This window comes from Pyrus communis, chromosome 7 (genome assembly GCF_041283825.1).
Source record: "Pyrus communis isolate YQ-2024b chromosome 7, ASM4128382v1, whole genome shotgun sequence".
Lineage (NCBI taxonomy): Eukaryota > Viridiplantae > Streptophyta > Magnoliopsida > Rosales > Rosaceae > Pyrus > Pyrus communis.
In genome coordinates, this window is record NC_142571.1 from 26967823 (window position 1) to 26995635 (window position 27813).

Here is a 27813-nt window from a genome sequence, read left to right on the forward strand (position 1 = left end):
ACCTACCAAACTTAAAATACCGACGAAATGTTGGGAGTACTTCAGTGTACTACTCGTTTTTGTATGCGAGAGCTCCACCTTCATCGTTGTAACAGCATCTGATGCGGACTAGTCCTTCATTCCCGTTACTCTTTGCCATCTCCACTTCGAACTTGGCGTAAGGGCTCCCAGCCTTCTCTCCGGTGAAATTGAGAAACCCCGGAGCTGGCGTACCATCAAGATTTCCGTCGTGTGTGGCGAAAGTATTTGCTGTTGTGGTTTGGTTTCACCACTATAAATCTTGGCAGAGTTGGCATTTTCATTCTATTGTCTGTATATATCTTGATATTACAAGTATTTGTGTGTGCAATATGCATGCTATGTTTATGTTATGTTTATGTTTATATATATAAGTGGCAACACACACATATATGTGTGTTACCACTTTTGCCAACGTTTTCTCCAAAATTTTGATTTTGGTGGTGTTCTAACTTTTGTGAATGCTAATAACAATTCCCTCGTTAACTGTTGGGACGAGCAACAAAGCAGTTTTGATTCAAAGGTGATCCCTCGGAAGAAGTCGATTCTTCAATTTTTTAAAACAAATTTGAAGGAAAGGAAATATTTGAATCGCTTTCAGATGTCTGGTCAAATTCTTGAACAGTTGATATACACAGAAGTTCCTTGTTCATGTCACGACTTATAAAAGGATGTACGTATTGCATTTGCATCAAAAGAGAGAGAGAGAGAGAGAGAGAGAGAGAGAGAGAGAGAGAGAGAGAAGATTGTAAGTGGTAAGGGAACGACTAACGATGGCGTTGCGCTTCTAATCAAAGGGGTCGATCCGAGGGTCGTGTTCACTTGCCATCGCCATTCCCGTGCAAAGGCATGTCGGGCACATTACCTGCCACATTTGCAGATGCAATGTTAGATATTTGCCATTTGGAAGTCACCTCTCAAAAATTTGCTACTAAATTATCTTAAAACTCCATTTCCAGTCAATTATTTTTCTTCCGAAATGTCTTTCACGTGCTCGACAAACACAACAGTCACCAAACATGTGAATCAGCTATTCCTCAATGTATATGATGAAACAAGTGCTTCTAAGCGGCAGGCAAGAAGAGGAATTTAGTATGCAGTAAACATTCAATTCAACGGCCATAATTATATGTCTAACCTTTCCCGCTCCTGAGCAATTTGAACATCTTTCAGTTTTTGGCAGTGAAAGGGGCTGGTTTCCGCCATCAACTGTTGAAACTGGTTCGGTAAGAACAAGGGTTCCAGTGCTGGAGCAACGAGCACAAGCAAGATATCCTGCATAAGTATCAAATACACTGGGTAGTTGACATACGAAACCAATCCAAACATCTTTCCATCGTATATATTTAAAGCTACAGTACATATGACTAAAAGTGAGAAACATAGGACATTATCACACCAGTTCCAAGACAATATTTGAATCGCTTATGCTCCTGCTGTTTCACATTGTTTATTTCAACTACCATCAATGCTGAGATCACTCCGACTGCTCCTCCAGAGAACGATGCCACTATGGGATCAACTTGACTGCAGTTTGAAAGTATATGAGATCAATAAACCAAACTGGTAACAATATAGTATTAACATTATTTAGCTTCATGTCAAGATAGTGCCATACCTCAACTGCAATGGCAGATGCATATTTACTATAAAATCTTTATACGATGTGCCTCCTATTCCCAACTTCAACTCCAACTGAAGATGTAAGGGTAATTGTAGGAAAGAGTTACAAACCGAATCCATGTTTTATAAGCAACAACTACACTTATTCGATATGTTTCCTCATTTTTCACTTGCAAATTCAGAACTGTATTGTCAGACCGGTAAATGAAAACAATGTTTGTGAATAACTGTTATAACTAATCACAACAAGTTAATGCATAAAGAACTTACGGAGGGAGCTATGAGGCCACCAAAAAGGATAAACCCCGCAATAATTGAATAACAAAAAGCATAATACAGCTTAAGGTTGTCTGAACTCTGCAAGCAATGCATTCACCCTGTGATTAATACTTTGCACAAACTCTACTTTTCACAGATTTTTTATGAATCAACAAAAGGCTACAACAAAATACAGGTAAAAACATCGGGGGTACGAAACGGCCAAGTTTACTGAAACATTTATTAACCATGGAAATACATTTCTTCACCGGGGCGGGGGCAGCAGCTTACCAGGGGAGGCAAAAAGGGAATGAATGATGGAAAACTAGGAAGTTCGTTTTCTTGATCTTCATTTACCGCTCCAATCTCTGCGCGTTTAATCCGCTGTTGTATCCTCAGCCTGCGAACCTACGCATATCGAAGCTCATTCTTAAAGAACACATTTCTAATGGCAATTGGAGAGTAATTTAAAACATGCTAAACTGAGAAAGTGGTAGCAACAAGCAATTGCTCTCACCTCCTCCATATGCAAGAAAATTTTGTTGCGCCGATTCCGAATATAATCTTGAATTTCCTGCAGCTCCATTGTGGCAAAATCCTGCACCGTTTCAGGCCCCTCTATGATACAAAATCTGCACAATTAACCATGTAAAAACTAAAAATTACAGGCTACAAAGAAATTTCCGTATAATTTTTGGGTTAATTAACATCAACAGCAGATAAATCACATGGGTTTTTCACATAAAGTTACAAACTTTCAAAGACCAGTAAGCTGTCTGCAATCTCATAAATTTCACAGTGCAAAGTAACAAGCCAAAGCTTGGAACTTTAAATTTCCATTTTCTGTTAATTTCCTAGATAGAGAGGGGGGAGTACCCGGCGGGGCTTGTATCGGCGGAGGGATTGGGATCAGAATCGACAGACGGAGCGAAAGAGGAGGAGTCGGGCTCCGAAGCCATGGCCAGGGATCGCCATCTGGAGCTGCTTGTTGATATGGGGCTTCTTGGGTAACTGAATTTGGAGCAGCCGGCGCTATGCAGTTCGTACGGACTGCACCGATTTACGGCGAAAGAAACGGCCAAGAGTCTGCTGGAGCAGAGCATCTCTCTCTCTCAAACCAGAAGGCAGAGCTTTCTGTTTCTCTTCAGGTTTCTTTCGCTGGTAAATTCCATAGAAGCAGAGAAGAAGGCTCTCTGAGAAATGGAGATGGTGCAGGTGGAGACAAAACAAACGTAAATCTTGAAGCACCGAACATGTGCAGAACACTTGTCAACTACCGAACTCTGGGAATTTTTTTTTTTTTTTCTTTTTTGGTCAACTACCGAACTCTAGGATTAGGAGAGAGACAGGGCGAGAGAGAGAGAGAGAGAGAGAGAGAGTGTGACCGACCGGAAAAAAAAAAAAAAAAATGGAGGGAAGTGGCTGATTCTTCTCTCATTTTTTTCCCCTTGTTTTTCGGATTTAAAATTTTATTATAGGATGATAAACGTCGGAAGCACAAGGTTAGGCCATCTCCAATCGAATTAGGTCTAAAATATCATGTTTAGCCCTATAGTTTCGTAATAAATTATATTTTAATAAACAATGTAGGTCATATTTTATGCTATCCCCAGCCGATGGAGCCAAAGAGCCATGGGCCAAAGATAGCCCCTTGACAAAAAACGCATCTCCAATCGAGATGGCCAAAAGGTCATAGACAAAACATAATCCCCTCAATAATTTATTATTTTAATTGAATTAATATGGTTAATTACATTAAACTAACGTATTAAAATAAGGTTTTTTGACATATTTTGAGTGTCACTTGCCACAATAACGAAGAAAGCATGGTATTGTTGCACTTGCCATAAAGTCAAGCTTGACATTCTGCCGCTGGAGGGTTGGCTGGCTGATTGGAAATGGTCAGCCCGTTGGCTTGATTTGGGGGTTTTGGCCAGATGGGGCCTAAGCCCTTTGGCCTAGCCTCCACTTGAAGACGGTTTTCATGTCATTCCAAGCTATTTTTAGCCCTATAGCCCTTTGGCTGGATCGGTTGGAGATGGTTTTAGGTGCTGTGATTATCTTTGAGATATCGAGGTTTTGTGTGATCGAATACTTCGTCCTGCTCCAGAGCCGCCACTGGCCCACTGGTGAGAGGGTTACTTGCCTCATGCAAACATTATGAGTTGCAAGTGATGAATTGTCCTGATGATGATGTTTATTTTTTAACTCATTATGTTTCGAGTTTGAACATTTTTCCCTCTTTAATGTATATATTAGTGTAAAATATTGTTCGTAATAAAAAAAATATAAAAATGATACATTCTCATTCATATATAAGATGATCAAGTGTGGAATTAATACTTTTAATGAGTGACTCAGTTAACCATTTTCATTTCTTACACGTTCAAATTAGACAAATTCTTTGCATACATTTAAAAAATATACATACATACATACATACTGTTGTGCTAGGATAGCACCAAACCACGCGGAACCAAATCAAGCTAACCCACCGAAATTTATCAAATGAAATGCAAGAACAATATAGAAAATAACACCAAGATTTTAACGAGGTTCCTCCACAGTCAGTGTAACTGGAGTACGTCCTCGGAGCAGTAGGAGCTCACCCAATAATCCACTATCAACCAAATGGGAGTTTACAAAGTGTTGGCAATCTCACAACCCAAAAGCCCAATACACCCAATAACTCTCACACACACCAAAGAAACAAATAGAGAAAGAAATATAATGAATAATTTCTTCTCTATACATATAGCTCAAAGCTATTACAACAACTACTTTGGTGGATGATTACTAACCAATTGAAGCAGCAACTTGTTCTTCTTTTTGGGCTCTCTGCAACTCTCCCCTTACTCTCTGCAAAAAGAACTTTTCTTTTCTCTCTTGTTTCTTGCCACAACCGAACTCTTTCTTCTTTCTGCTTAAAACAAAACTCTTTCTTCTCTCTATTTTTATCATCAACCGAAACAAGCTCTATCATATCTATTTCTTTTTTCAAAAGCAATGGTCTTTTCCCTTATTTTCTCCCCAAAACAAGGAAAGGTGTTTCCACCTTTGGATTGTTTAATCACCTAAAGTTTTCTTGGACATTTGTCCACTTGGCCACTTGGCCAATTATTCAACAATCTCCACCTTGGCCAAGTTCCGAAAAACGCCATGATAAGCCAAACAACACAATTAACACACAACATCACTCCCAATCACTAGCAAGAGAACAACTCATGCCGAGCCAAATGCTCCAAAACTCCTACTGCTCAACGCCTTCTTTATATAGGCAAAATGTGAGCCAAGTTCAAGCAATGAACAAACTTGGCTACACCAACAACCTTAGTCAACATATCAGCGGGGTTGTCTTTAGTTGAAATCTTCTGGAGAATGATTTCTCCTTCACCAACAACTTCACGAACAAAGTGATAACGCACATCTATGTGCTTGGTCCTCGCATGATGAACCTGATACTTAGCCAAATAAATGGCACTCTGACTATCACAATGCACCTCCACCTGCTTCTGATCAACCCCCAAATCTCTAATCAGTCCATGTATCCAAATGGCCTCCTTTATAGCTTCAGCAACTGCCATATATTCAGCCTCTGTAGTAGACAAGGCAACAGACGACTGCAAAATGGACCTCCAACAAACTGGCCCTTTAGCCATAGTAAACACATAGCCTGTAGTAGACTTCCTTCCATCCAGATCACCTGCATAATCTGAATCAACATAACCAACAGCAAAATGACCAATACCAGAGTCATCTCTCTCAAAGCATAAACCAACGTCTCGAGTACCATGGAGATATCTCAATATCCATTTAGCTGCTTGCCAATGCTCTTTACCTGGATTATGCATATATCGACTCACCATGCCAACTGCATGAGCAATATCCGGTCTAGAGCATACCATTGCATACATCAAACTACCAACCAAATTTGCATATGGTATATCTTTCATTTGCAGCTTCTCCTTATCAGTTTTAGGACACTGTAGAGAACTTAATTTAAAATGAAGAGCCAAAGGGGTACTAACCGGTTTGGTTGAATCATGAACTCCAAACTTCCGAATCAACTTCTCAAGGTATTGTCTTTGATTCAAGCATACCAAACCTTTCTCTCTATCTCTAGTGATCTCCATGCCAAGGATCTTCTTTGCTTCACCAAGATCCTTCATCTCGAACTCATTCTTCATTTGCTTCTTCAATTTATCAATCTCTTCGACATTATTTGAGGCAATCAACATATCATCAACATATATCAACAAATAAATGAAAGACCCATCTTGCAACTTCTTGAAGTACACACAATGATCATATTGACTTCTAGAATAATTTTGGCCTCTCATAAATTTATCAAACCTCAAATACCATTGTCTTGGAGATTGCTTCAAGCCATAAAGTGATTTCTTCAACTTGCAAAACAAATTCTCTTTCCCTTTCACTTTATACCCATCCGGTTAACACATATAAATCTCTTCATTCAAATCACCATGTAGGAAAGCCGTCTTCACATCAAGTTGCACAAGTTCAAGATCATATTGTGCAACAAGAGCTAACATAATGCGAATTGAGGAGTGCTTCACAACTGGAGAAAAGATTTCATTGTAGTCAATGCCCTCCTTTTGTGCATACCCTTTAGCAACTAATCTTGCTTTGAATCTGACATTGCTTTTCTCAGCAACATCTTCCTTCTTGGCATACACCCATTTGCAACCAATAGCTTTCTTACCCTTAGGCAATTTAGCTAACTCCCAAGTCTTGTTTTTCATGAGAGAACTCATCTCATCACCCATGGCATTGCACCACTTCTCCTTTTCCTCACTCTCAATGGCTTCCTCAAAATTGGATGGAATCTCATCAGTGATAATAGGAAGAGCAAAAGCAACATAGTCACTATACCGAGCTGGCTTGGTAATTTGTCTTTTTCCTCTATTCTTGGCAATAGACTCTTGAGGTGAAACTTGCTCTTCAACTTGAATAGAATCTTCAAGTTCAACTTCTTCAACATCCTCATGGTCTCCCACTTCTTCACTTGTAGTGGCTTCGACATCAGCGGAAATAGGATTTGAAGTACTAGAGGCAACTTTCTCAAGCTCCACCTGTTGGACATCTTTCACATTCTTTTCAGAGTCTCTGAACATATTTTCTTCATCAAATGTCACATCTCTGCTGATTACAAGTTTTTTCATCTTTGGGCACCACAACCTGTAACCTTTGACACCACTACTAAAACCAAGAAAGATAGCCTTTTTGGCTCTAGGATCAAGTTTATTTTCAGTTACATGAAAATAAGCAGGTGAACCAAAAATACGAATATAGTCATAATCAGAAGAAGGTTTTCCAGTCCATACCTCCATTGGCGTCTTACCCTGAACAGCAGCTGAGGGTAATCGGTTGATGATGTGACATGCATAAGTAACTGCCTCTGCCCAAAACGACTTGCTCAAACCCGACTGAGACAACATGCATCTAACCTTCTCAAGCAAGGTTCGATTCAATCTTTCTGCAACTCCATTTTGTTGTGGAGTTCCCCGGACACTAAAATGTCTCACAATCCCTTCCTCTTTGCAAACTTTAAAGAAAGGGTCGGATGTGTATTGACCACCATTATCCGATCTCAAAATCTTAATCTTTCTCCCAGTCTGGTTCTCAACCATTTTCTTCCAACCCAAGAAAATGCTCAACACCTCACTCTTGTGCTTCATAGTGTAGACCCAAGACCTTCTTGAATAATCATCAACAAAGGTCACGAACCAATGTCTACCACTCAAAGAGGGAGTCTTTGTAGGACCCCAAACATCCGAATGCACATAATCAAGAATGCCCTTTGTCTGATGTACAGCAGTACCAAACTTCACTCTAGTTTGCTTCCCCAAGACACAATGCTCACAGAAATCAAGCTTACAAGTCGTGGCACCTTTTAGAAGACCTTGTTTCACAAGCCCTTGTAGAGCTTTCTCACCGGCATGGCCTAATCTCATATGCCACAATCTAGTAGTATCAGAATCGGATGTGCCCATATTTTCTGAGACTACAGATGCTTCACCTGTCACAGTGCTTCCTTGCAATAAATACAAATGGCCACATCGAGGAGCTTTCATCACAACAAGTGCACCATAAGTCACCTTCAATGTCTGCCCATCTGAATGAAACCTGAAGCCCTTGGCTTCCAAAGTTCCCAAAGAAATAAGATTTTTCTTCAAATTCGGTACATACCGAACACCTGTCAACTCTTTAACCATGCCATCATGCAACTTCAAACGAACTGTACCAATCCCTTTTGTTGTGCAAGGATTGTCATCTCCCATGAACACAACACCGCCATCAAACTCTTTCAAGCTTGAAAACCAATCCTTGTGAGGAGTCATATGATGAGTACAACCCGTATCCAACACCCACTTAGTAGCACAATCAAATGATGAGGAAGTGGTTAAAGCGAAATCAGAAAAATCAGTTTCAACCTCAGCAACATTAGCTTCAGAGCTTTCTTTTCCTTTGGTCTTCAACCTAGGACAATCTTTCTTCCAATGGCCCTTATTACGACAAAAGGCACATTCATCCCTTTCCAAAGGTTTTCTACTTTTAGAGTTTCCTCTAGGTCGAGACTGTGATTTTTTTCTGCTAGAAGATGATCTTCTCTCCGATGATCTACCTCTAACAAATAAAGCTTCAGAGGTACTATCATGATTTTTATCTCTATGCCTCATTTCATAATTCATCAAGGCATTTGACACATCTTCAAATTTCACAGTTTCTTTACCATGCATAATAGTGGTAACAAAATGCTCATAAGAGTCCGGCAAGGAATTCAACAATATTAAGGCCTTATCTTCATCCTTAATATCCTCATCTAAATTTAACAAGTCGGCAATCAACTTATTAAAAGCATCAAGGTGTCTAATCATTTTTGTACCTTCTTTGTATTGGAAGGGGTAGAGCTTTTTCTTCAAGTGTAGCCGGTTCTCTGCACTCTTCCTCATATACTTGTCTTCCAATTTTTGCCACAACACACTTGCCAATGTCTCCCGCATCACAAAATACTTTTGAGTTTTTGCAAGGCACAACCGAATTGAAGAGCAAGCCCACAAATTTAATTTCTCCCATTCCGGCTTCGACATAGCTTCCGGCTTCTCTCCCAAAGCGGCAAGTAGATCTTGTTGAGCCAACACATCTTTGACCTCACATTGCCACATCCCAAAGTTGTTTGTGCCATCAAACTTTTCAACTTCGAACTTTGCATTTTGCACCGTAGTTCTTGCAAATCCGGAGCTACTTCCAAAAGGATTCTCATCTTGCCCGTCTGACATTTTTGCCAATTAGACAGTACCCAAGAGCAACCAGTGCTCTGATACCAATTGTTGTGCTAGGATAGCACCAAACCACGCGGAACCAAATCAAGCTAACCCACCGAAATTTATCAAATGAAATGCAAGAACAATATAGAAAATAACACCAAGATTTTAACGAGGTTCCTCCACAGTCAGTGTAACTGGAGTACGTCCTCGGAGCAGTAGGAGCTCACCCAATAATCCACTATCAACCAAATGGGAGTTTACAAAGTGTTGGCAATCTCACAACCCAAAAGCCCAATACACCCAATAACTCTCACACACCAAAGAAACAAATAGAGAAAGAAATATAATGAATAATTTCTTCTCTATACATATAGCTCAAAGCTATTACAACAACTACTTTGGTGGATGATTACTAACCAATTGAAGCAGCAACTTGTTCTTCTTTTTGGGCTCTCTGCAACTCTCCCCTTACTCTCTGCAAAAAGAACTTTTCTTTTCTCTCTTGTTTCTTGCCACAACCGAACTCTTTCTTCTTTCTGCTTAAAAGAAAACTCTTTCTTCTCTCTATTTTTATCATCAACCGAAACAAGCTCTATCATATCTATTTCTTTTTTCAAAAGCAATGGTCTTTTCCCTTATTTTCTCCCCAAAACAAGGAAAGGTGTTTCCACCTTTGGATTGTTTAATCACCTAAAGTTTTCTTGGACATTTGTCCACTTGGCCACTTGGCCACTTGGCCAATTATTCAACACACACACACACACACACACACACACACATACACACACACACACACACACACACACATACATACATACATATATTAAGGAGACTTTGAAACTATTACATTACAGGAAGGGGAATTTCGAACTCAGAACGCATGAGTAGAACCCAAACGCTTCTCCACTAGGATATTAGACTAGTGCCGGTCTTGAATTTTTTGGTGCCTGGAGCGAATAACGTGCCCTTTTCCAGTACAACAACATAAATTAAAAAGAAATATTTAAAGAGGGCTGGAACCCAGTCAAAGCTGGGGGCTAGGCCCTCACGCCCATATTATATTACTCTGAAAACCAAAAAACATACAACAGGAGAACATAGTACCAAAACCTCAACAATCAAAAGCAAAATCAAATACAACCACTCCAAGCAGTCAACATAGCCATCACATATTGAATCCAAAAGGGTGACAACCCATTCGCTGCATATAATGTACAGAAGATAACAAATTCTGAAGTGATATGCTTCCAAGTATGATATTAGGCAGAAAAGAGCGGCGGCTTCAACCACTTCTTCAGCTATATCCGGCTGGGTGAGAGCAGCCAAAGACATGATTGTTCCCTAATAACATGAATACATGGAGTAAACACCAAAAGTAGCAGCAAGGGAAGGAGATTTGAAGTAGATGAAGAGGTGTAAAGAGTCTAAAGACCTGTGAATGTCCAACAACAAAGACTTCGGAGCTTCTTGTCGAATATATGCAGCGTATCATTTCTGACATATCAAATCGAGTCAATTCCTGCCAACTCCAATCCCAAAAATCCTACAGTCAAGCATTAAATTTTATTCTTTTCTGACAAAAGATGTGCCCGACTCCAATGTGTTTGACGCACATTTCCTACCCATACATCGAAACCTTCATCTGCAAAGACGAATTCCAGTGATTCTTCTGGAGAATTTAAGAGCCATCCATCACCTGGTTAAGATCAAGAAAAGCCAGTAACCAAGTTCAATTGAGTTTGAAGCACATTAGAGCCTAATTTAAAATGTATCCCATGGATGTTCATCAATTTACACAATAGTTAGTTTCAAGAAAGGAAATTTCAACAGAACCTGAAAACTTCAGATCAGGGGGCACCAAATAGTGAGCTATACATTCAAAATTTGAAATAATCAACTTAGTGGGACCAATATATTGAAAAAATTGGAAGGAGCTATGAAAGTAAGGCTTTTCACTAATCAGGCGTCCAGAGAAACAGTATTTTACTCACGTATCAGTTACGGGGAACACTCCCACCAGAGCAATCTCATTAGTCCTTCACATCTCAAACCGTACAGAAATTGCACTAACAAACACGACTCTTATTAGTCCTTCACATCTCAAATCCAGGAAGTACCCATCTTTCGTCTGAATCTGGAAATTAAGCAGCACTCAATTTCTCCAGACGATCCAATCTCATACATCTTCCCTGCAAAAGCACGTGTGCCAGACTTCAAGATCAAATTTTTCCAACAAAAGAAACTTAAAGATCAAACTCGTTAGCGGAATAAATGGTGCACAAAGGGAGTTAAAATCTTGACATATGTATATTTTTGGCAGATTTTATGTGAGCATGCAACTAAAACTGGCATCACTATCAATGGTGCACAAAGATTGGTGGAAAACTTTAACAGTTTGAGTTGTAACTTCTCCATTGTATTTGTTAAGGCAAGACGGATGTCATCCATGCAATTTTCTGTAGAACTTAAAAGGCTGCATAGCAGCTCTTGTTCGTTGTATTGAATACGATGGTTTTACTGATGAATGCAGAGTTTGCTGATGATTCATACGACAAGCAATTGAAAATCCCATCATTATGCCCCGCATATACCAAAAAAAAAAAAAAAAAGTCATTTACACAAATTCAGAGCGTTCATCCACCGTAATTTGCAGATATAGAAACGTTAAGATAAAAGGAAATGCAAAGTACCTTTCACCCAAATTGGAGGAGCACCGGTGGCATTAGCAAGTTAGCAACGGGAATTGACATACCAATATCTTCACAGTTTCTGCACAAGCACAAATCAAAAGAATCCGGCGGTGGAGTTACCTCTCCTTGGAAAATGCCACCTCCTGGGATATCAAAATATGCGGCCGTGGCTAGCCCAATTCCATCAAAGCCGCCGCAACGCGGCGTAGTGTCCGATTGATTGCTTCAAGAAAACAGAGCTTCGTATCCATGTGTTTATCAGCACAGAGTACCCAAAACCCCTGAAAATTATTTCTTTATTCAGACAATAAATTTTCCCAAATTTCAAATTTTAATTCCGAACCAAAAATAGGATTTGAATTTTGATTACCTAGAAATTGGGGGGTTGGGGTGGAGAGGGACTCAGGCCAAGACGGCGATATGCGTCCTCGAGAGGGTCATACAAATACAAATTACAGAGCGTGTTGGGACGATGTACAAGGCTTTTGCAGTCTCTCAGATATAAATACCGAAGCTCCGTAAGGCGTTCAATCCAGGGGGAAAGCTCTTTGATAGATGTTCCATCCAAGAAAAGATTTCTTAATCCTTCCATATTTTCTTCAATGCTTGGAAACACCTCAAATTTTGTACAACCGGAAAGAGAGAGAGAGACAAGGGACTTTAGCTGACAAATGCTACTTGGAAGGCTCTTAAGTTCCTTGCAATTTTCTAGCTTCAGAAGATTCAATCCTGTGAGATTATTAATTGACGAGGGGGAAAGCTCTTTGATAGATGTTCCATCCAAGAAAAGATTTCTTAATCCTTCCATATTTTCTTCAATGCTTGGAAACACCTCAAATTTTGTACAACCGGAAAGAGAGAGAGAGACAAGGGACTTTAGCTGACAAATGCTACTTGGAAGGCTCTTAAGTTCCTTGCAATTTTCTAGCTTCAGAAGATTCAATCCTGTGAGATTATTGATTGACGAGGGCATTTCTTTAATTTTTGATCCCGATAAATCAAGACCTTTTAACCCCTCAATCTCTTCTGAAATCTCTGGAAATTTCTCAAGACTCCAGCAACCATAAAGATCAAAGCTTTTGAGAGATTTCATACGAATGCTGCTTGGAAGACTCTTAAGTTCCTTGCAATCATGTAGATTCAAATGACACAACCTCGTAAGATTATTAATTGACGGGGACAACTCTTTAATTTTTGAGCAAGGTAAATCAAGCTTTTCTAACCCCTCAATACCCTCTGAAATTGATGGAAACATCTCAAGACTGGAGCAGCCATAAAGATTAAAGGTTTTCAGACATTTCATATGAATGCAACTTGGAAGACTCTTAAGTTCCTTGCAATCTTTTAGGTTGAAATGACTCAACCCCGTGAGATTATTTATTGACAAGGGTAGTTCTTTAATTTTGGACCCGGATAAATGAAGCTCTTCTAACTCCTCCATACCTTCTGAAATCTCTGGAAACATCTCAAGGCTGGAGCAGCTAGAAAGATTAAAGGTTTTGAGAGATCTCATACGAATTTTGCTGGGTAAAATCTTAAGTTCCTTGCAATTTGATAGATTCAAATGACTCAACCTTGTGTGATTATTAATTGACGGGGGGAGTTCTTTAATTCTTGACCCGGATAAATCAAGCTTTTCTAACCCCTCAATCACTTCTGAAATCTCTGGAAACATCTCAAGACTGGAGCAGCCAGAAAGATTAAAGGTTTTGAGAGATCTCATACGAATTTTGCTGGGTAGAATCTTAAGTTCCTTGCAATTCGATAGGTTCAAATGACTCAACCTTGTGTGATTATTAATTGACGGGGGGAGTTCTTTAATTCTTGACCCGGATAAATCAAGCTCTTCTAACCCCTCAATCACTTCCGAAATCTCTGGAAACATCTCAAGATTGGAGCAGCCAGAAAGATTAAAGGTTTTGAGAGATCTCATACGAATTTTGCTGGGTAGAATCTTAAGTTCCTTGCAATTCGATAGGTTCAAATGACTCAATCCCGTGAGATTATTAATTGACGGGGGGAGTTCTTTAATTCTTGACCCGGATAAATCAAGCTCTTCTAACCCCTCAATCACTTCCGAAATCTCTGGAAACATCTCAAGACTGGAGCAGCCAGAAAGATTAAAGGTTTTGAGAGATCTCATACGAATTTTGCTGGGTAGAATCTTAAGTTCCTTGCAATTCGATAGGTTCAAATGACTCAATCTCGAGAGATTATTAATTGACAGGGTTAGTTCCTTAATTCTTGACCCGGATAAATCAAGCTCTTTTAACCCCTCAATCACTTCTGAAATCTCTGTAAACATCTCAAGTTTGGAGCAGCCAGAAAGATTAAAGGTTTTGAGAGATTTCATACGAATGCTGCTTGGAAGACGCTTAAGTTTCTTGCAATTTGATAGGTTCAAATGACTCAACCCCGTGAGATTATTAATTGATGGGGGCAATTCTTTAATTCTTGACCCGGATAAATCAAGCTCTTCTAACCCCTCAATACCTTCTGAAATCGATGGAAACATCTCAAGATTGGTGCAGCCACAAAGATTAAAAGTTTTCAGACATTTCATATGAATGCAACTTGGAAGACTCTTAAGTTCCTTGCAATTTTTTAGCTTGAAATGACTCAGCCCCGTGAGATTATTAATTGAAAGAGGCAGTTCTTTAATTTTTGACCAGGATAAATTAAGCTTTTCTAACTCCTCCATACCTTCTAAAATCTCTGGAAACATCTCAAGACTCGAGCAGCCATAAAGGTTAAAGGTTTTGAGAGATTTCATACGAATACTGCTTGGAAGACTCTTAAGTTCCTGGCAAATTATTAGGTTCAAATGACTCAACCCCGTGAGATTATTAATTGACGAAGGCAGTTCTTTAATTTTTGACCCTGATAAATCAAGCTCTTCTAACTCCTCCATACCTTCTAAAATCTCTGGAAACATCTCAAGATTGGAGCAACCATAAAGATTAAAGGTTTTGAGAGATTTCATATGAATGTTGCTTGGAAGACTCTTAAGTTCCATGCAATGTTCTAGGTTCAAATGACTCAACCCCGTGAGATTATTAATTGACGAGGGCAGTTCTTTAATTTTTGACTAGGATAAATTAAGCTCTTCTAACTTCTCCATACCTTCTGAAATCTCTGGAAACATCTCAAGATTGGAGCAACCAGAAAGATTAAAGGTTTTGAGAGATCTCATACGAATTTTGCTGGGTAGACTCTTAAGTTCCTTGCAATCTTTTAGGTTGAAATAACTTAACCCTGTGAGATTATTAATTGACGGGGGCAATTCTTTAATTCTTGACCCAGATAAATCAAGCTCTTCTAACCCCTCAATCACTTCTGAAATCTCTGGAAACATCTCAAGGCTCCAGCAGCCAAAAAGATTAAAGGTTTTGAGAGATTTCATACGAATGTTGCTGGGTAGAATCTTAAGTTCATGGCATGAATTCAGATTCAATAAAACAAGGTTTGTCAGAGTCGAAATAGACGGGTGAACCTCAACTAAGCTTGTACAACATTGAAGAATTAGCCTCTCAAGATTTGGCACATTTGTGAAGTCAGGGGTTTCCTTAAGGTATTCACAATAACTCAAATTGATGAATTTCAACTTTTCCAGCGTCTGTTAAAACATTCAAGAAAACATGCATTACTTAATAAGACATCTCACTCAAAACCCAAACATTTAAAAGAAATAAATACATGTAATGATTGTACGTACCTGGGTTCCTTCCCAAAGTCGGTCAATGAGACTAAATTGCATGTCAAGTTCAACAAGATTTTTGAATTGAAAGTTGGATGGCAAAGACTTGAGAGGGCATTCAAACCAGGAGAGATACCTCAAGTTAAGTAACTTATAGGGCCCAATCAGAGGGTGTTTGCAGTAATCATGTTTAGAAACAGAGTCCTTAAGATTGATCTTGATAAGTCTTAGTTGAGTCATACTAACAAAAGCTTCAGCATTTAAGCATACCCAGTCTGAGTACGAGAAATCCACGATTATGCTTTCAATTGCTTTCGTAGCCTGTGCAAATCAAAGTATTAGAAAATACAGAGAACCTTAGTTTAGATAATGAGATTAATGCTTGTTTCTTAAAGAAGTCGTTTGATAATCATTTCTTTTTCAGTTTAATATTGTTTTCAATTTTCAATTATTAAAACAATGAAAACTAAAAATTAAAAATTAAAAACAAAAAATGGTTACCAAACGGGCCTAAGAAATTGATTTTGGTCAAAAGTTGAAGCTTTCTACTAACAAGTGCATAAGAAAAAGGCTTCTCACCGTATTTTGAGTTAGCACTTCATGAACATCTTCATACCTCCACAACCTACTTCGTCTCCCAGGCTCTTTGATAGATTCTTGGCGAACAATTTCCCGACCCATTTCCTCTAATAAATCATGCATCTCCAGTTCCCCCTTCTCTGAGACAGTTATGAGAGCTCGATCAATTAGAACTCTTATTCCTGTATAAGGATGGAAATCACAACCGTCCAGAATTCGGGTTGCATGGTCTTTCTCCATCCCTTTAAAGAAACATGCAATATCTAGAAAGATGTCTTTCTCTGTGTCATCTAGTCCATCAAAACTTGATTTAAGCACATCATGAATTCCCCTTCGCGGGATTTTCCTTATTTTTTCTAACTCATCTTCCCACTCGCGTATAGTTTTGTTACGAAGAAAAGCTCCCAGGACTTTGAGTGCTAAAGGCAGACCTTGAGCATATTCTACAACACGATTCGAGAGATCATCATAATCTCTAGTGGGTTGGTCATTTCTGAAGGCGTGCTGCCTAAAGAGTTTCAGAGCTCCAGAATCACTCAAAGTCTTGGGATTATATATCACATCCACCACCAAAGGCTTGCTGCTTAGTAACTCCCAATCTCTAGTTGTTATAATAATCCTACTTCCACCACCAAAGGAATGTCGCTCTCCGAGTAAAGCTTCAATTTGTTCTAATTTGTCCACATCATCAACAACAATAAGAACTTTTCTCTGACCAAGGCTTTTTAACATCACCTGAAAACCTTTACTCGATATGTGAGAACTCCCCACCTTGTTGTCTGAGATACTAGACAGAAGTTGTGTCTGCATATGTAGTTCGCCGTGCTTCATGAAACCCTCCTTGACATTTTTGAGAAAGCAACAAGCTGCAAATCGACAAGCGATTTCATCATAAACAGCTTTAGCGATAGTTGTTTTGCCTAAACCACCCATACCCCATATTCCAACAACGCGAACATTATTCGTTTCACCTCCGGGAGGATATAATAATAAATGCATTTCATGCATATGAGAATCCATTTCAACCAAGCCATTCTCTTTCCATGATGATGATGAGATGTCGATCAATTTCCGATAAACATCTTCTACAATTTCCTCAATAAGCACCGCATCATTCCTATCAAATTAAAAAAAAAAAAACAATATAATAACACCACCAAATAATATCATCTGTTAGTTTAAAAAAATATAGAAATTAAAACTAAAAATTAAATATTTATCAAATTACCCCTAAACGTTACAAAAATCCCAAAAATTAAAAGGAAACTAAAACAAATTAGAATTTACTCATAGTTTCGCGAATCCCAGCCAGATAAACTGGTGGCAGTTGTAAGAGCGGATGTCCAGCTCCGGACCTCTTCCATTTCAGCGTTAGAATCACGATCGTGCTGAGCAAAAGCTTCCGCGAAACTTCTCTTGCGTTTACGAACATCAGACGGATCAACATCATAGAAAATGGGGAGTACTATCTGTTTATTGGTATCCTTGCATTCCAGGATTTGCACGAGTTCTTTCAAGCACCAAGTGGAAGAAGCATAGTCTTGAGAGAAAACTACAATCGAAATCCTCGACTCTCGAATCGCTGTCAGGAGCTCGGAAAGGTGGTCGCCTTTTCTGAGCTTCTCGGCATCAATGAAGGCGTTGATTGGTTTCTTAGCCAGAGCGTTGTAGAGATGGCTGACGAAGCCCCTGCGAGTGTCTTCCCCTCTGAAATTGATGAACACATCGTATTTCCAACCAAGGCCAGAAGAAGAAGAAGAAGCCATTAATCGATCGCACCTGGTCAGCGATGATCGAGCAGCTAAGATTAAGAGTAATGTAAGAACAGAAATAATCGATTGATCTATAAATTGAATCACCGAAAAAACTGGTCTGATCGGTACGAAGTCAATGAGGACAAAGAAAATTATGCTTTATGTGTTTTCACATCTTCCAGGAAATTTAACGAAAATAATTTTTTTCTTGCAGGCAAAATTGACTTCAAAATATGAAAATATTCTTCCAGGTATGGACTTGGACATATGAAGTTTCAGTGTGAAACGAATCTGCATACTTTGGTTTGGTTTTGACCCAAGAAAATGCTAAGAAAGAATGGTTTAGCAGCTTTGCATGAGGGGACTGGGTCAAAAGTACTCTATTGAATCTACTCTTGCCTACCAACAACTTCTTTGTAAGCCGGAAATATATCCCGATCTTCCTATTCACACGAAAAATGAGTAGGGCGACGGGAAATATTTCTAGTTAAGTGTAATTATCTCACACATGTGGCATATTCAACGGTATTGTGGCGACAAACAAGCGATTAATAGTTGTTTGGTTTTTTAATTTGATGTCACGGTAGTAATGGTACTATGAAATCTTTGATATATTTGCTTTTAGCTACAAAACTACTAAAACTCCACAAATTGCTTATGAAATAAAAATATTGACTAGATTTGAACTTGTATAATCTACATCTTCACTACACATTGTTGCTCCGCTCGTGTTCTAAAGTTGACAATAGCTAGAAGGTCACAGCAAAGAAGCAGAGGAGGCTAACTATTACAGAAAATTTGTTTATTCAAAAGCATTAATAAAAACACACATTGAAATTAATTCGCGCCAAAAATAAATAATACAGTGAAGGATTTACAGTGGTGGCAGCCACACTACAACAATAGGGCATCTGACCCTATGCATTTTTATATTGGCTTTTATGTTACCGGTTGCAACCGTTTAGGAGAGAAAACATTTTCTATTATGAATAAAAATATCATTGCGTAACAAAATAGGAGATCAATAGTGGAGTGATAGTTTGTAATGAGAAGGATGTTTTTACTTTTATTAATAATGAGTCTATATATGCGATGTTTTCATAGCATAAAACCTCGCTGACAATAATTGTAACTTGTTTGTGTTGATAAATTATGAATGACATTAATATTGTCTAATATCTAAAGAATTTGGATGTCGATATTTTTTTAGAACCTTTTACCTTTATAAATTTCGCGCCTCTCCTGACAATTCCTAGCTTCGCTGCTGCTTCATTCAACTCCAAGTCCTAGGGGTTCTTGTCATTGATATCAATATCCCTACTGTAAACGGTGACTTCAATATAAGCTACACTCATTATAACAAAAAGTGTGTATAGAGAACATATATGTATGAAAAAAATGGCAGTGGTTGTGTTTGTGTTGCCGAACGGATGATACTGAAATACTTAAACCCAAGTCAAGCTCCTTCAGTTCACAAAAATGAAAGTTTATAATACTATAATGTTTGCATATAGACTTGAGAAATGACACACCGCCAGCCTGGAAGGTGTAGTGAAAGAGAGAGAAAAAGAGGCCGAAAGGACAAAGACTATCAAATAGACTATAACAATGACTTCTTAGCGGTGGTTACAGTTATTCAACTATCGATAATGCATTATTTTAGGTTGAAATGTGAAAGCATTTGAGAAGTAGCATGACAACAACTACTATACAATAAACAAAAGTGATAAGAGAAAAGATCCAAATGTGAAAGGATAATAAAGAACAGTTATTCAAGATCAGCATTTTACAAGATTTGAACTTAGAACCACAATCTACTAGATCGTTGTATTAACTATTTTTTTGTATTAACTAAAGTGGTGTTCTAATATAATTCTTAGGAATTTCAAGGAGGCATGTGGGGGTGAATCATTTTTTCTCTAAATTCGGTGGTACAAAAGAGAATTTTATTGATAACAGAAAAAGAAATTATATATCAAGGTAGACCATATAATAGACCCAAATTGATAAGGCTCCACTGCTAAGAACTATTGCAAAATGCGCATTAGGATTAAACTTCTAGCATAAAGTAATTACCCTGTGAACTAACCTTGCACGCCAAGCCTCCACACTCAGTCCGATATGTTGCAGCTGGTTTAGATACATGTCCCCTGCGTGTTAAAGAATCACAAGAGCAAGCTTACAAAACTGCAGTTTTGACTTACAGTTATTGCAAAAGGAAAATACAGGTTGGTGCCAGCAATTACCAATGTAATTACTGTGGCAACCGCTAGAACTAATATGAAATGAAACTGATTCCCAGTGAGCTGCAAGTTTGGCCATGGCATGCCAGCACGTGAAGAACTTACGTGTATTGGACTTATATGAATGAAACTGATTATCGGTCAAAGAGATGCTCAGATTAGAGTTAATGTACCATGAAACTGGTGTTATTTGGAAATAGCACGAGCATTCACTATCCGACGGTAATTCTCTCGTCTTCTCTTGATAAATTTGGACGTGACATGTTTAAGATGACACTTCCAAACACATTTCTTATGCCTAATTTTTAATACCACCATATCATATCATAGTAAATCCAAATAACTATCGAATGACATTTAGGCATCTGGAATATCAAATGCATTACTTTACATTGAAAAATTATTTATTCAACAGCATTAATAACACACGCATTGAATCTACACTTGCCTACCCAACAGCTTCTTTGTAAACTGAAATATATTCCGATCTCCCTATTCACATGAAGAGTGAGTTAGAGTGACTGGAAATATCTCTGATTACGTGTACGCATACCACATATGTACCATATCCAACGGTATTGCGGACATAAAGCAAGCGATTAATGGTTGTTTGGCTTCTAATCTGATGTCATGGTAGTGAAGGTACTACTCTGAAATCTTTGATGTATATGCTTTTAACTACCAACTACTAGAACTTCACAAATTGCCTAAATACAAGTCGAAGTGATAACAAGAATATTTCTAATGGAACACCTTTCACAATCCCTGGAGAGCTAGTTCACTAATAGACCGAGGGATAAGTAATTTGACTCATTCATATATCAAGATCATGAATGCATGTTTGGAATCCATATTATGTAAGGAGACATTGCTCTTGCTATTATGAAATTTAAAAAAAAAAAAATTTTGACTAGATTAGAACTTGCATAATCTACGTTTTATTCATGGCATGCGATTATTAATGATTAAAGCTAAGCTTAATGCTATAGGAGGCCTGGTTTGGTATTGAGGTGATTCTGAAAAAGCTGGTATAAAAAAAAGTTGGGAGTTGTTTTTGTGTTTAGTAAACTTTCAGCTTCAGCTTTTTTTAGGGTTTAGCTTCAGCTTCAGCTTCAGCTTTTTTTCACAGTTTTGGGTGAAAAAAAATCAAAAATAAGAAGCTGCAAAACCTAGCTTTGAAAAAACCGGCTTTTTTTCACATCTGTTTTACATAAAAGTTTATCAAACACTATAATACTACTTTTTTTTTCTTCTCAAAAGCACTTTTATAAAAAAGTTTACCAAACACTCTGCTGCTTTATTTCACAGCTGCTTATTCTCACAGCACAGTAGAAGCAGTTTTTTTTCAAAGCACAGCAATACCAAACCAGCCTGTAAAGTAGTGGAAAGCAAATCCATGGCACTTATGGAGAAGATGAAGAAAAGAAACTTAGGTCGTATTTATATACAAACGTGTTACTAAATCACATAAATGACAACGAGAGAGTTTGTGATTATTGACAACCAGTGACATGTGAAATTGAGAACACATGCAAGAGTTACAGACTAGTACATGAATCATAGCTTGAGCCAACAACTCAGCTCTCTTTTTCCCGGATGGATGGGTTGAAAGATAACCTCTGATTGCATAGTCACTGCCAATAACCTTGCTCAACTTCTCGTACACAGTTAGACACACTTTGAGGTCATATCCATCAGAAGCCCAATTCCATCCTGTGTAAGAGAGAAAGCATGAGAACACGAACGTGAAAAAATGAAAGAATTGTATTCAGCATCTTGTCAAGCTATCAAATTGGTACACAAGCATTATGATGATCTTGTCAAGTGTCAATTGGCACACAAGCATTATGATGTAATAATCATGTTAAAATAAAATATAAAAAGAAAAACTACACATCCAAGCTTTAATCCAAAGAATTCTCACTTAGTAGTCCAAAGCTAATTCTCACTTATGTAAAATGTAGGTTAATTAATTGAATCAAATAACATGTCTCTATTTTCGTACAAATTAACTACCTATATATAAATTTATTTATATTAGCACGATATTTATTTTTGTAAGTAAATTATTTTATCTGCAAATAATTACAAAATATAAGTAAATTAGTTTTGAATCAAATAATTCCATATTTTTTAGGTAAATTATTTTGTATGCATGTTTTCATATATATTAGGCTTTATTTTTTAATTATACGTGTGTGTAAAATAATTTCCTAAATTATATGTCAAATATAAATTTCGTGACTTAATTAACATGTATTGTTAAATATATTATGCATGTTTTATTATTATAATATATTAGGCAATGAATGTTAACATTATTGTTTTTTCCTCTTTTTGTAAAAGTATTAATTCTCCTCTATAATTTGCATGGAATTAATTGTGTACATCAATCATCCAAATAGAGGTATTTTAGGCATCCAAAAAAATTTTAATGTATAAAATCACACATAATTAATGAATTTACTGATGTGGAATCTACTCAATGAGTTTTATTCAAGCAAAAAACTTATGTCAGGTTTCAAGGTCTGTAGTTATATTTTCAATTTTTATAATACTTAGTTCAAAAGATGTTCTGCTCTTTAAAACCCTGAACCAGGTCTGCATATGTGCCTTTTAAAATTGGGAGTTTTACAAACACTTCTGGTACTATTCACTTTTAACGAAAAACCACATTTTTACCTTTCCTGATACTATTCATTTACACATTTATTTGTCATTTTTCATTAAAATTAAAGGATTTTTTTTACTTTTCGTAAGTTTTCCTTATAAAATTTGAGCACGAAAGTATGTGGTCTTGCATATGTCCCTTCAATAACATTAATGACAAACATTTTATACAATTTTGGTCAGGCACAAGCAAGGCTTTCGTGCTCTTTGATTTAATATAAGTGTTGTTATTCTCACTTTAGTGTCTTGTCTCCCCACTCACTTTTTAATGAAATTTTTAATCACAAGTTTGCTCATTTGTAAAATGACCAATAAAGGCCTTAAAAGATAGCACTTTGTTCCCAAATGATTTATCTACCGTTAAACCCCAACTCAACGATAAAATCCCAGTGCGACTTAGCTTGAAATCGTTCTAGTTCCACACTATATTCTACATTTTCTGCAAATTAATTCTCATAAAATTTTTGAAGACGAAGACGAACAGGCAATCATAGTGTGCTTCTTCTCTGCTTTCATCGGCCACTCTCCGGTTCAAATTTAATGTTTTTGTTTTGCTTGGATGTTCAACAATGGATATCAGCCTGAATTGATTGTAATGTGGACTTGCTGCATATGTATAAGATGCTGATATTTCTAGAAGAATAACTGGGGAAGGGTAGTCTTCTGTAAAGGGTATCGAGTTCGATCAGTATTTAAAAAAAAAAAAAAAATGGTGCAAAGTCACTGAGCACTCTAAAACTATTTCTCCACTGGTGCAATAATTTTAGAGACAAGCTCAAGATGGAGAGATAGTGCTAATTAATGAGGATATTTTAGGAATAAAAGTTGGTGAGAAAATAACATCTTAATTTTGTAACTTTTTATTGTGAGTGAGATTATAATGTGGATGGATAAATAGGATGGATAAATAGGACAATGAGGTGGATCTAGAAACTCTCTTTAATATATTCAAATGAAAAGTAATTTCGTTGTGCCCTTCGATTTAATATATTTAAATGAAAAATAGTTTAAAGGAAGAGATGGCATCTCCTTTTCTTCTCTCTAAAGTAGTGGAAAGTAATTTGATATTAGCTAAAAAAATAAAGCTAAGCTTAATGCTATGGGAGGTAAAGTAGTGGAAAGAAATGTTGGCTCTCCATTAGCAGCTGTGTTTGCCAAAATCATACCAATGGATCCTGCATCTTTCATCACCTGTCCTTCTTGCACTCTGAGCCAAATACCACTGTCACAAATCACATTCTTCCCGGCAACAACGCTGCAATCCAAAGTTCCTTCCAAATACAAGGAGCTGGGATCGGAGCAAGTTGAAACGACTGGTTTACTACTGGCTTTCAGCCCTTGGACAGCTATCCCTCGCTCCTCTGTAGTGGTCGGCCTATAAATTTAGTATCATTTAATATTTTTAATGAGTCACTCATTTAACTATTTTCATTTCTTATGCGTTCAAAATCAGACAAATTCTTTGCATACTCTTTTTTTTTTTTTTTTTTAAGAAAATTTTCTATTATTAAAAGAAGAGTTCGAAACTATTACATTAGTAGATAGAGAGTTTCGAACTCAAGACACATGAGTAGAAACCTGACACCAAGCCATTAGGACATTGGACAGGGCTGGTCCTGAGTTTTTTTGTGTTCGGGGCGAACACTCAAAATATACATTTTTCCAATACACCAACATATATTAAAAAGAAATATTAAAAGAGGGCTAGAACCCAGTGGGGGCTAGGCCCTCACACCCATATTATATTACTTGAAGAATAAACATACAACGGGGGACATAGTACCAAAACCCCGATGATAAAAAACAAAATCATATACAACCACTCCAAGCAATCAACATGGCCATCACATATTGAATCAAAAAGGTTGACGCCCCATTCGCTGCATATATAGTAAAGATAACAAGATTACTACTAATATAATCTCATAACATCAAGTAAAAAGAGTCATCTGAAAAGATGAACATATGTCATCTGAAAAGATAAACATATGCATCAATTTTATTACAGAAGCTATTCATGCGCTAAACTTTGAAGAAGGTAAGGAATACCTGATCAACATATATGTTAACCACTCTAAGCAAATTTAGAAGTGATATGCTCCAAGTATGATATTGGACAGAAAAGCGCGGCAGCTTCAACCAGTTCTGCTATATCCGGCTGGGTGAGAGCAGCCAAAGACATGATTGTTCCCTGATAACATGAATAAATTGAGTAAACACCAAAAGTAGCAGCACGGGTAGGAGATGTGAAGTAGATGAAAAGGTGTAAAACCTGTGAATTCCAATAACAAAGACTTCGGAGCTTGTTGTCGAATATCTGCAGCAGATCATTTCTGATAGATCAAACCGAGCCAATTCCCGTGAACTCCAATCCCAAAAATCCTACAATAAAGCATAAACCTTATTCTCTTCTGATAAAGATGTGTGTCCATGACTCCAACGTGTTTGATGCACATTCCCTACCCATACATCGAAACCTTCATCTGCAAGGATGAATCCCAGAGATCCTTCTGGAGAATTTAAGAACCATGCATCGCCTGATTAAGATCAAGAACAGCCAGTAACCAATTTCAATTGAGTTTGAAGGACATTAGAGCCTAATTTAAAATGTATCCCATTGATGTTCATCAATTTACCCAATAGTTAGTTTCAAGAAAGGAAATTCCAGCTGAACCTGAAAACTTCAGATCAGGGGGCACCAAATATTGAGCTATACATTCAAAGTTTGAAATAATCAACTTAGTAGGACCAATATGTTGAAAAAATTGAAAGGAGCTATGAAAGCAAGGCTTTTCACTAATCAGGCGTCCAGAGAATCAATATTTTAGTCACGGATCAGTTATGGGGAACACTCCCCACCAAAGCAATCTCAATAGTCCTTCAAATCCCAAACCATACAGAAATTGCACTAGCAAACACGACTTCTAATAGTCCTTCACATCTCAAATCCAGTAAGTACCCATCTTTCGTCTGAATCTGGAAAACAAGCAGCAGTGGATTTAACAGTCTGGATATCTCAAAGTTACTTTAATCACAAATTTAACAATTAAACATATAAATGGGCATTTTTTAGTGAAATATTAGTATAGTACTCACTGTGTGCTTGGAGCAAGAGTACCCAGAATGCTCAATGAGTTGCACGCAGAGGACTGCAGCAGTGAAGGACAGTGACCAATTCTGTAAAATTCAGTCGAGTTTTGGGCAATTTCTGCAGCGATTTTGGAGGTCAAGAGGCTGATAAGGAAAGCTGCGACCAAAGGGCACTGGTCTGGAAAAAAGGCTCTGGTCACCGCTGTAGCGATTCGCGAAGGAAGAAGTGCCCCAAAACAATTTCGGCCCTGGACAGGTGCACTGTTTGCACTGGGCCAGGGCCAGCCCTGAATAGCGATAACGTCCTTCTCCAAACAGTACTTATACAGATGCTAGAAATATCTACCAGAACCATTCAATTCTAGCGTCTAGAGCTTTAGCATTAGTTGGTACATTCTTCCAAAGAGAGATGAAATCGTTGAGGCTCTTATTTATTCCTCCTCTTGTTATGCCCTTTTAGACTGCTAATTCCAGACAACGCAATCTCATGCATCTTCCCCGCAAAAGCATGCGTGCCAGACTTCAAGATCAAAATTTTCCAACAAAAGTAACTTTAAGATCAAACTCGTCAGCGGAATAAATGGTGCACAAAGGGATTTAAAATCTTGACAAATGTGTATTTTTGGCAGATTTTATGTGAGCATGCAACTAAAACATAAAGGGAAGCAATCACAAAGCAAAATGTACGAAGTAATCTGTCCACATATTGGGAAAACTTTAACAGTTTGAGTTGTAACTTCTCCATTGTATTTGTTAAGGCAAGACGGATGTCAACTATGCAATTTTCTGCAAAACTTGAAAGGCTGCATAGCAGCTCTTGTTCGTTGTATTGAATACCATTGTTTTACTGATGAATGCAGAGTTTGCTGATGATTCAAACAAGAAGCAATTGAAAATCCCATCATTATACCCCACATCATTTACACAAATTCAGAGGGCTCATCCACTGTAATTTGCAGATATAGAAATGTTAAAATTAAAGGAAATGCAAAGTACCTTGCACCCAAATTGGAGGAGCACCGGCGGCATTAGCAAGTTAGCAACGGGAATTGACATGCCAATATCTTCACAGTTTCTGCACAAGCACAAATCAAAAGAATCCGGCCGTGGAGTTATGTACCTCTCCATGGAAAATGCCACCTCTTGGGATTTCAAAAAATCCGGCTAACATTAAGTATCAGACTAATCCAACATTAAGTATCAGACTAATCCAACGGTATCACAGAGCATATATCGATAAGAAAAATAAAAGAAATATTACCGAAAGCTCCATTATTCTGTAAGGTAATATTGGATGTCACTATCATCTTTCCCGTGATCAGTGAATAAAAGCCTAAGATCTGACTCTTGGATTCAAGTCATGGGTTTGGGTTGCATTTCTCTAGTCTAACGTTTGAGTACCATGTTCATCTTAACATACTCCTTTTTTTTTAATCAAACATCTTAACATACTTAGGGTTGTGTTCAATTGGGGATTTGAGATATTTTAATAGATTTATAAATCTATAAATTTTTATGGAGTTTAATTGATTTATAGATATTTCATGTAAAATTTTAATTTAATTCCCGTGAAATCTCATAGGGAGATGTGAGGCTTGAGAATGCTTAAAATACACTACGAAATCTCTCCAATTGAATTCCTCAACTTTTTCAAATTCTTTAAAATTAATTTCTAATTGAATACACGTTGAATGTTGTAAACTTCTTTGAAATCGTAATTGAATGCATCCAGATTTATAAAGATTTTTAATAAACCATCTTAAAATTCTTATTTAATACTTTGAATTTTAAAGAATCACTTAAAATTTTGATTGCATACCCTTAGATTCATTAAAAAAATTTAAAAATTTTCTAAATCCCATTTAAATACATCACCCTTAACAAATTGTACATTATATTATA

General features: G+C 37.5%; 2 protein-coding genes across 6 annotated transcripts; both read right to left on the reverse strand.

Moving 5' to 3' along the window:
* Positions 1–507: 507 nt before the first annotated feature.
* LOC137733679 (protein ORANGE-GREEN, chloroplastic) lies at positions 508–27048 on the reverse strand. Of its 5 annotated transcripts, XM_088696781.1 has the most exons (11): positions 26970–27048; positions 26795–26857; positions 11713–11741; positions 2776–2892; positions 2417–2531; positions 2191–2307; positions 1912–1998; positions 1637–1713; positions 1418–1545; positions 1157–1293; positions 508–883 (listed from the first exon to the last, which is right to left on the reverse strand). In XM_088696781.1, the coding sequence occupies exons 4-11, from the start codon at positions 2856–2858 to the stop codon at positions 806–808; spliced, it is 822 nt and encodes a 273-aa protein (XP_088552907.1). In that variant the 5' UTR covers positions 2859–2892; positions 11713–11741; positions 26795–26857; positions 26970–27048; the 3' UTR covers positions 508–805. The 5 variants fall into 5 exon arrangements, with proteins under 5 accessions (XP_088552907.1, XP_088552906.1, XP_088552905.1 ...); XM_088696780.1 differs by lacking the exons at positions 11713–11741; positions 26795–26857; positions 26970–27048 and adding an exon at positions 3247–3335 and having other exon boundaries at positions 2776–3182; XM_088696779.1 differs by lacking the exons at positions 11713–11741; positions 26795–26857; positions 26970–27048 and having other exon boundaries at positions 1482–1545; positions 2776–3338.
* On the reverse strand, positions 10189–18363 carry LOC137733675 (TMV resistance protein N-like). Its single transcript, XM_088696783.1, has 8 exons — positions 17442–18363; positions 16155–17271; positions 15594–15896; positions 15022–15494; positions 12249–14916; positions 11879–12159; positions 10621–11377; positions 10189–10529 (listed from the first exon to the last, which is right to left on the reverse strand). Exons 1-5 carry the CDS (start codon positions 17918–17920, stop codon positions 12249–12251), a joined length of 5040 nt encoding a protein of 1679 aa, XP_088552909.1. The 5' UTR covers positions 17921–18363; the 3' UTR covers positions 10189–10529; positions 10621–11377; positions 11879–12159.
* Positions 27049–27813: the final 765 nt, after the last annotated feature.